Raw genomic sequence first — 10,683 nt, forward strand, 5'->3', positions numbered from 1 at the left:
TTCTGGCACCTCCAATTACAAAAAGAAAAGAAAAAATAGTCCACTGTCTGCTTCAGTTTAAGCAGTTTAAATTAAATTTAGTCCCCCCTGGATTTTTTGTATGGGGGGTTCCACTGCCTCACAAATCCTAATATAACCCCGTGTACACATACATATTATACATGCTATTTCTTACTCAAGTTGGCACTGATGTTTCAGTGACTGGCTTGATTTACATTTGACATTGCTATTTGGCAAAGAAGCAATGTGGAAGTAAACTATAGCAAGTGTAACACATGAACAGTATGATTTAGCTATTGTCATTTGGGTGTACTACTGACATGATGTAAGCTGTGCATTTATTTAGACTCAAAAAGTGCCTGAGAAAATGGCTATTGTGTTATATGTAGCTCCGTGTTTGACAGCCACTTGTGTCTCATGAAATTACAGTGCGAAAGTAATGAATCCTGTTCTAGATTTGTCCGGATTTGTGGCATCATCACTTTGACACATGAAAAATAAAATTATATCAGAATATATTCTATTCTATTATTTTTTAATTGTCTTGAAAATGATTTGAAAATGTTACGCTGTCTGGGCATTTTGTAGATCCATTTGTGATATATATATATATATATATATATATATATATATATATATATATATATATATATATATATATATATATACTTAAAACCAGAGGATGTAACAATGTTTGATGAAATATGCATTTTAATGTTAATAAATTAAAATAAAAAAATGTGTTTTTTATTTTAAAAAACTTCTCATGATTTTTTTTATTTTTTATTATTATTCATAACCGAACATTTAACTTAATTAAATCGAACCGATAACCATTTTTACACATTCAACGTCTTCTTACTAGGAACATCTGATGTTTCTTTCTGGGAAATTTGGTTCCTACGGTTCGTGTTTCTACCCGGAATATTAAGAAAAAGGAACACTCTCGGCCAGCTGTTTGTGGAGTGTAGACGTGTACGTGAAGTGATTAAATCCTATTTGTCGCTTTTGTTCTTTCCATTGGATCGCATTGGATTGTGTTTATTAGAGCAGCGGGACTTTATCAGAGCAATGGCCACCATTGAGGAACTAAAGCTGCGAATCCGTGAGTTAGAAAATGAATTAATAAAGTCAAAGCAGAAGCAAAGCGATTCTGAACATCATCTTAGACCAAAGATTGCTCAAATGAGTGCTGAAGTGGTAGACTCAAATCCATACAGGTGAGTAGTTCAGTCCTGCTATATTTCTTTATGGCGACTGTCATTCATTTGTTACTATCCATATGGAGTGCGATTGTCATGTTCGTTTCACATTTGATGTCTTGCAGTCGTCTTATGGCACTGAAAAGGATGGGCATAGTGCAGGACTATGAGGTAAACACACTTATATATGCATGTATTATATACGCAGACTTTTAAAAGGTCGTGTTCAGATGGTCACTATCCACCTGCTGTTATTCTCAGAAAATCCGCTCGTATGCTGTGGCAGTGGTGGGGGTTGGAGGGGTGGGGAGTGTCACTGCAGAAATGCTCACCAGATGTGGCATTGGTAAGGTAATGCACATTTATCCTCATTGCTTAACATATAGATCTAATATATACTCCACTCACACAGTAAAGATGCTTGCAAGCTCTTTTTGTGCTTTTACCTTATTTAGGGATGCACTAATAAAGACATTTTGTCCAATAAGGATGGTACATAATTATTTTTAAGGTCATGACCAATAACCAATGGGATGGCTGATGAATCTATACTGTTTTGGCTATTTTAAAGCAGCATTCACACTGAAGCTCCAGTCTGCACGATTCAGTGAAATCATGCATTAAAACATGACATTGTACTTCCAGAAAAGATGGATAACTTTCACTTTATAAGCCTTCACATATAGTACATGCTACTGTTTGAAATTGAAACATAAGTTCTGATATTGTCTAAGTGCATCTTAATTTCATTATTATATTATATTAGTAATTGATTCTTAAATGAAAAATGCTGCATTTCTCAGCTCCTCTCTTCCTGTGGTATGTAGTGCTGGATGAGCGCAGGAGAGAAGCCAATAGCATATCCTCCAGAGACATGCCTCGGCTCTGTGTTGTAGACTATCATGCCTCATTGTGCTGTGTCTGGGATTTCTTCCCCTGCAGTTGCTGCTCTTTGACTATGATAAGGTGGAACTGGCCAACATGAACCGCCTCTTCTTCCAGCCACATCAGGCAGGACTCAGTAAAGTGGAGGCTGCCGAACACACACTTAGGTGAGGAAGCAAAATATTTTGGGGCCCTCAACATGACCTAAATTAAAAGGTCAACATGAAATGGCAACCCATTTTACCTTCCTAATGTGGTGTATTTTTGTGAAATAGGATGCTGAACAAGAAAAAAAAAAAATGTTAAACTGGGACTTGATTTTTTATCTGTCAAAAATTGATTGGATCATTTTAAAAAAAAGTGGGTGTTCCATTCCTGATTGTAACTGTGGTGGCTGGAGGAGGGGATGAAAAATATGAGCGCTTAGTAATGTCAGCCGACAAAAGTTGTTTTAAAGGCAGAGCAAGTTATTACATTTTGATGAAGGATTACAAGTGCAAATATTTTTATTTATCTTTGAAATAATGTGCACTGATTAGTCGTGCACAGTAGACCAGGAATGTGTATTAAAGGAATAGTTCACCAAAAAGTTTAAATTCTCCCATCATTTACTCACCCTCATGCCATCCCAGATGTGTATGACTTTCTTTCATCCGCAGAACACAAATGAAGATTTTTAGAAGAATATCTCAGCTCTGTAGTTTACTAGTGTTGTCACAATACCAGAATTTCAGTAGTCAGTACAGATACCAGTTACATTTCACGGTTCTCAATAACAATTTTTCGATACCACAGCAAAAATGTGCTAATATGGTAATGTACCCTTGAAAACATTCTTTAGCCTATTTAAAGTTACATTTCAATGTAAATAATAAATAAAAAATGTTTCCTTCTGGTGTTTCTCAATTAAGCATGCATTGCTTAAGTGTTTTTAAGTAGGGCTACTTATTTATTTTTTTCCCCCAAATCCTTTCTTTCTTATACATATTAATATCTATTTTTAATGAACATAATAACTGATTTAGCAGCAAGGTCCCCTCTTTCAGGATTTCATCTGTACATTTTCTGTGCATTTTGTCAAATTTAAACTGGAGAGCATTGAATTATTTAAGGGACAACACCACTCTTAAAGGAATAGTTGACCCCAAAATGAAAACTCTGTCATCACTTACCTTCATGTTTTTGCAAACCCATATGGTTTTCTTTCATCCATGGAACTTTAAAGGAGATGTCAGGCAAAATGTTAGTCTCAGCCACCATTCACTTTCTTTGTATGGAAAAAAGATGAATGAAAGTGAATGGTGACTGGGACTAAGATTCAGCCTAACATCTCATTCTGTGTTCTATAGAAGAGAGAAAATTCAATAAACTTGGAACAACATATGGTCAAGTAATCATGACTGAATTTTCATTTTGGGTGAACTATCATTTTAACTACCTGTAAAAGTATTTGTTAAAGGTGTTTGCCAAGAACAACAATATACATGTAAGTAAGCTCATGATTGCATGTCTTGCTGGATAACAAATTACTGAAAAGGAGGATCATAATTTAGGTTGTACACTAAAAAAAAATCATTCCATCTGAATTAAACTAAAGGTGAGAATTGAGGTAAGATGAAGTCCCCTGGGTGATTTAGGGGAGATTGTTGTTAAACTATTTTAGTATAGATTTTTTAGTATTATGACTTTTACCAACCCCCTGGGGTGCCACAAGATTTTGTAAATTCTCAAAGGGTGGCATGACTGAAAAAAGGTTGGGAAACACTGTTCGAAACTATGTTTGAGTTACAGTTTTTAGTACCCGATGTCTGTGATTTCATGTACTGATTCGGACGGGACTTAGATCTACGTGTTTATTACAGAGGTGGAACTGTCTGTTTTCTAGATGTGGACATTACAGAAGGTTGAACACATTGAATTAATTTAGGTGATAAAAATAACTTCTCTTTAAAACTTTATCTGTTTACATTTAAAATTATTTATAATTTATAAATGATAGTTCATGCTGGTCAAAATACATGAAAAGTGTTTTGAAAATACATTATCAGCAGTCACAGAAATTTGCATTCGGAAGGGATTCGATTTCTCAGAGTATGTCTGAGATGTCTCAGAGATGTCACTCAGCCACGCCCCCATCACCACATACTCCCCATTGCCTGACTCGGGCCAGGTAGCCATCCGACCTGTCACTTACACTCTCTAATCGAGAGCTTGCGACATAATGTACAGCACAGGGCGTTCCTCCCCCTCCACCATCTGGGACAGTACTGGTCCCAAGCCCCTGTCCGATGCATCTGTCTTCAAGATAAAAGGGAGAGAGAAGTCAGGAGAGTGCAATAACGGCCTGCCACAGAGTGCAGCTTTTACTTGTGTGAACGCCTGCTGACACGTCTCCATCCACTGGACTGGATCTGGTTCCCCCTTTTTGGTAAGATCAGTCAGCAGGTTGGTGACAGTCGAATAATTAGGCACAAACCTATGATAATAGCCAGTCAGCCCCATGAAATGTCTCACCTCCTTTTTGGTCTTGGGCAGTTTGCAATCGCCACGGTCTTATCAATTTGCAGCCGCACCTGCCCATGACCCAAGTGGAAGCCCAGAAACTGTGCTTCCACCCGTCCAATTGCGCACTTCTTAGGGTTTGCCGTGAGTTCCGCCCATCTCAATGACTTCAGGACAGCCCTCAGATGCTGCAGGGTGCGGCTGCCAATCATTACTGTAAATGCGGCATAAGCAGAGTGTGGTCTGAGATTCTGTCCATGAGCTGCTGAAACGTAGCTGGGGCCCGAACAAACCGAAAGGAAGGGTGACAAATTGGTGTAAGGTGAACGGTGTGGAAAATGCAGTTTTTTCACGGGACGTGAGAGTTAAGGGGATCTGCCAATATCCCTTTGTCAAATCCAGTGTTGAATAAAAGTGAGCCGCGCCTAACCGATCGAGCAGCTCATCAATCCGAGGCATCAGGTATGCATCAAATTTAGACACCACATTGACTTTTCTATAATCCACACAGAACCAGACTGAGCCATTACTCTTCGGAACCTACACCACCGGGCTGGCCCAGACACTGTGGGATTCTTCTATTACCCCCATATCTAGCATGGTTTTTAATTAATCTCAAACCACTTTTTTTAGTGTTCGGGTAATTGGTAGGGACAACTGCGTATCGCTACCCCTGGATCGTTTTGATATGGTGCTCTATGAAATTCGTATGACTGGGAAGAGGAGAGAACACGTCGGAGAATTCTTCTCGCAACCTGGCAATGTCCGTAACTTGTGATGGTGAGAGGTGGTCATCGGTGACTTTTAAGTTCACCAGGTTCACCCCTATTATATAGCCGACCTTGATGTTCATGAGCCTGGAGAAAATTCTCCTGTGTTATTTGCCCCAGTGTGTGCAATATATATATATATATATATTATACTGTATATACTTAAGTACAAATACAAATCTGTTATATACAGAGTGCAATGGAATGTAATGGCAGAAGAGGTAGGATATTTTGGATAAATATAAATAGACTACGCTGTATATTGCACATAATTATTGCTCAATGGGGCAGTTTTAACTGTTCATGAGATAGATAGCCTGAGGGAAAAAACTGTTCTTGTGATTGACGGTTCTGGTGCTCTGTAGTGCCAGCCAGAAGGCAACAGTTCAAAAAGTTAATGTCGTAGCTGAACCAAACCAGACAGTTATTGAAGTGCAGAGGTCAGACTCCGACTCCGACTTTCATGGTTTAATAATCACACTAGGACATATCATGATTTTAATTTGATTATTTGTACATTCTAGTGTAAAAGGAGTAACAGAGCACATGCTCAAATAAGTGTATGAGCACTTAAAAGCAGTAGTGTTTTAGTCAGACAGTGAACTGGGATCGAATTAAGTCGGTGCTCGGTACTGCACAAACACAGCTATCGTGACATCTTTTTATTTTAGAACCGGCTTGGTACTGAAGTACCGGTACTTTTGACATCACTAGTCCTCACAATGCATGGGTACCAAAATGTTGAAGCTCCAAAAGCACATAAAGGCAGCATAAAAGTAATTAATACGACTCCAGTGGTTTAATTCCTCTTCTGAAGCGATATGTGGGTGAGAAACAGCTCAATATTGAAGTCCTTTATTACCGTAAATTCTCCTTCGTGCCCACTAGGTGGCAATATGCACAAAGAATGTGAATCTACAAAAACACAAGAATGTGAAAGTGGACATTTATTGTTTATAGACATTTATATATAGCTTGTTTGAGCATGTGCTCTCACTCCTATTACACTGAGTCTTAACAGTCTTATGGATTACTTTTATGCTGCATTTAAATGCATTTTAGAGCTCAAATTTCACCATTCACTTGCATTGTATGGACCAACAGAGCTGAGATATTCTTCTAAAAATCTTCATTTGTGATCAGCAGAAGAATTTCAAACACATCTGCGATGGCATGAGGGTGAGAAAATGATAAAATAATTTTTATTTTTGGGTGTACTATTCCTTTAAGAAAGTAATTTACCGTTAGATCAGTTTTGGTTTCCTGTTGACTTTAATTCAAAATGCACTGGAAAAAAGCAATTGCAAGTTGGTTTAGTGTCATTGATGAAGAGCTGAGTATTTCCCTATGGTAGACTGTTACATTTTTATTCTGTTTTCATCCACAGGAACATTAATCCAGATGTTGCGTTCGAGACACACAATTTCAACATCACCACAATGGACAACTTTACACATTTCATGGACCGCGTAAGGTGAATAGTTTCCTTAACTTGGTGTTAATTGAGGTAGTTTTCTTCCTCATATTTTCTGTTCATTTTTTGCATCATCTACTTGGTGGTAATGTACAGTACATACAGCTTTTACTAATGTGTGTGTGTGTGTGTGTGTGTGTGTTGTTTTCAGTCATGGTGGTCTTGAGGGAAAGCCTGTAGATTTGGTGCTGAGTTGTGTTGATAACTTTGAGGCTCGGATGGCCATTAACACAGTGAGTTTTCATCATTTTAACATGTACCTATTTTAAATTACTATAACAGATAACCATTTTAATATCTTTTAAAGGAATAGTTCACCCAAAAAGGACAATTCTTTAATCATTTACTCGCCCTCATGCCGCCTCAAACTTTTATGACTTTGTTTTGTCTGCAGAATACAAACGAAGATATTTTGATAGAGATACTGTCTATAGTTCCATACAGTACAAGTCAATGGGGTCCAAACTTTCAAGTTCCAAAAAGTACATAAATGCAGCATAAAAGTAATCCATATGACTTCAGTGATTAATCAATTAATCTTCTGAAGCAATACGATCAGTTTTGGATGAGAAACTGTAGGTACAGGTCATATTTCATTAGAAATCTTGACATCTGCAGTCTAGGTGCGATCATGATTTAAAGCTCGATTACACTTCCCTGCACTTGACGCAGCACATAGCTCTGTACATGTGAAAAAGGAGTTACACTGTGGTCAGTTTCGAGTCTTTATGTCCTTTTTGGAGCTTGAAAGTTTGGACCCCATTGACTTGTATTGTATAGACAAAAACACCTCTTATCTCCATCAATATGTCTTTGTTTATGCTCTGCAGAAGAAAGCAAGTCGAGTTTTAGATGGCCTAAGGGTGAGTAAATGATGAGAGAATGATCATTTTTGGGTGAACTATTCCTTTAGGTTAATAATTGTAATGAAATAAAATATTTATTCTGTTGCATTGGTCCAGGGGTTAATTTTAATCTTTTGCTCACTGCTGGACTGCATGTTTGCTGTCTAAACAGGCATGTAATGAATTGGGTCAGATCTGGATGGAGTCGGGTGTCAGTGAGAACGCTGTGTCTGGACACATCCAGCTCATCATCCCTGGAGAAACGGCCTGTTTTGCTGTATGATACACACTCACACACAGTTCATAACATCACACATATTCTGCCTTTCTGAACAACTGTGAAATAGTTTTCTATGCCAGATGTCTCAACAAAAATGCAGTTGATAGACGGTTGTCTGATTCAGTTCTGTCTGTGTGGCAGTGTGCCCCTCCCCTTGTAGTTGCTGCAAACATCGATGAGAAGACATTAAAGAGAGAGGGGGTGTGTGCCGCCAGCCTACCCACCACAATGGGAGTAGTCGCTGGACTTCTTGTACAGAATGTCCTCAAGTAAGAGCTTCTCACAGTCCTAAGTGTTTTTTAGATTCCATCACTAACCACTGACTTCACTGTAACAAATAAAATCTGAAGTTACATTGCTTTGCATTTCTATTATAGTATTTGTAGTACCAAACAGATGCCACTAGATGGCAAAGTACAGTCATTTCAAGCCTTCACATTGTCTGTGTCTGTGATGTAGGTATCTGTTGGGGTTCGGGACAGTGAGTTATTATCTGGGCTATAATGCCATGCAGGATTTCTTCCCCAGTATGGCAATGAAGGCTAACCCACAGTGTGATGACAGACACTGTAGAAGACAACAGGAGGAGTACAAGGTGAAAGTCAGACAAATGCAAACATAATCACACTCATCCTCTTTGTGTTATTGCAAATGTGATTTTTTTTTGTGTGTGTGTGCACGCATGTGTGTTCAGCTAATTTAGTTAAATATTAATTAATCAGTTAAATATTATTCATTACCATTTTGTTTCAATATTGCAGAAAAAAGAAGCAGAGCGGCCAAAGCAGGAAGTGGTACAGGAGGAAGAAGTGGTGGTGCATGAGGACAATGAATGGGGTCGGAATTGCACACTGAGATGCACAAGATTGCTCATTCATAAACCATAAACCTATTCCCATAATCCTGCTTCCATCATTTACTCACCCTAATCTTGGTCCAAACCTTTATCACTTTCTTCTGTGGAACACAAAATTAGATGTTAGGAAAAGTGTTAGCCTCAGTCACCATTCACTTTCATTGCATCTTTATCCATACAGTGAAAGTGAATGGTGACTGAGGCTTCATTCTGCCTAACATCTCGTTTTGTGTGCCATGGTCAGCAAATGACAGAATTTTCGCACATTATCCATTTTTTTTAAACTTGAATTTTAATGTACAGTAACATCTGTGTGATTTTGGACTGATGATTCCTTTATTCAGGCATTGAGCTGGTGTCAGAGGTCTCAGAGGCGGAGCTTCAGGCTGCGTCAGGACCAGTTCCAGATCTCCCAGAGGGCATTACTGTAGCTTACACCATTCCTGAGAAAGTATGACCGTCCAAAATACAACACAATGGTTATTCTCTCTTTACTATTATGTACATATAATATTCACACATTTTCTTTCTTTTTGCAAGGATGGAGAATCAGGGGAGACAGTAGAGGAGACGCACCAGAGTCTAGAGGAGCTGATGGCTCAGATGAGAAAGATGTAGGGGAAAAAAGTGAAATAAATATCTTGCCTTCTTAAACTCTGAGGAAAAAAAAAAAAAAAGAAGAGAGACCCTGCGAATGTCTTATCATTCAGACTCACAAAAACAAACTAATTATTAATTATTTTTTACTTGTATACAGTACATGTATGGTAAACTCTAAGGAATCTTTCAAATACAAAATGATGTATTATTAATTATTTTTAATAATTTGTCTTTCCAAAACAACCTGAAATGCGCTTAAGTACGCAGATTTACTGGGACTACTGAAGTCTTAAAGGTGTAGTTGACCCAAAAATGAAAATTCTCTCATGCCATCTCAGATGTGTATGACTTTCTTAATTCTGCAGAACATAAACTAAGATTTATTGAAGAATATCTCAGCTCTGAAGGTCCATACAATGCAAGTGAATGGTGACCAGAACTCTGAATCTCCAAAAATCATAAAGGCAGCATAAAAGTAATCCATGCCTTCAGAAGTGATATGATAGGTGAGTGTGAGAAACAGATAAATATTTAAGTCCTTTTTACTGTCATTCTAGACCTTTGATCAGCCCCAACCAGTAGATGGCTGAATGTGAAAGTGTAGATTTTCAGTAAAAAAGAACTTAAATATTGAGATGTTTCTCACCCACACCTATCATATTACTTCTAAAGACATGGATTAAACCACTGGAGTCTTATGAATTACTTTTATGATGCCTTTATGGACCTTCAGAGTTCTGGTCACCATTCACTTGCATTGTATGGACCTACAGAGCTGAGATATTCTTCTAAAAATCTTCATTTGTGTTCTGCAGAAGTAAGTAAGTTATACACATCTGGGATGGCATGAGGGTGAGTAATTGATGAGAATTTTCATTTTTGGGTGAACTATCCCTTTAGTTTTAATATATATATATATATATATATATTTTTTTTTTTTGTTGTTTTTTTGCAGTGCAAAGGTTTCAGAGTTGTACGTTTAGCATATTGGCATGGACTGATGAATATAAATAATTTGAAAGGTTACTCGTAGTAAACTAGGTTAGTGTTTATGTGAAGGAAACGGATGTGACCTCAGCAACACCTCTAAATGTAACATTCTTGTTTCTGATGTGACAAAGACATGCAGGCAAATGTTATGAAGAACATCACACAAATGGTTTCAATTATAGTCTTGTCAGATATTTCATCAGTTAACTGATTTTGACTGCTGTATTGAACGCTGGAACGCATATTTGAATAATGCAAAATAAAATAAATGTATCATTG

At 37.7% G+C, this 10,683-nt stretch overlaps 1 protein-coding gene across 2 annotated transcripts; it reads left to right on the forward strand.

The window, feature by feature from the left end:
- The first annotated feature begins 943 nt into the window (after positions 1 to 943).
- Positions 944 to 10,682, forward strand: LOC127434088 (ubiquitin-like modifier-activating enzyme 5). 2 transcript variants are annotated; one of them, XM_051686551.1, is made up of 12 exons: positions 944 to 1,220; positions 1,328 to 1,373; positions 1,464 to 1,553; positions 2,145 to 2,254; positions 6,747 to 6,833; positions 6,985 to 7,066; positions 7,851 to 7,955; positions 8,100 to 8,227; positions 8,418 to 8,553; positions 8,720 to 8,795; positions 9,159 to 9,265; positions 9,355 to 10,682. In XM_051686551.1, exons 1-12 carry the CDS (start codon positions 1,072 to 1,074, stop codon positions 9,430 to 9,432), a joined length of 1,194 nt encoding a protein of 397 aa, XP_051542511.1. In that variant the 5' UTR covers positions 944 to 1,071; the 3' UTR covers positions 9,433 to 10,682. The 2 variants fall into 2 exon arrangements, with proteins under 2 accessions (XP_051542511.1, XP_051542512.1); XM_051686552.1 differs by having other exon boundaries at positions 1,120 to 1,220; positions 1,464 to 1,548.
- The last annotated feature ends 1 nt before the right edge of the window (position 10,683 follows it).

This window comes from Myxocyprinus asiaticus, chromosome 44 (assembly GCF_019703515.2).
Source record: "Myxocyprinus asiaticus isolate MX2 ecotype Aquarium Trade chromosome 44, UBuf_Myxa_2, whole genome shotgun sequence".
NCBI lineage: Eukaryota > Metazoa > Chordata > Actinopteri > Cypriniformes > Catostomidae > Myxocyprinus > Myxocyprinus asiaticus.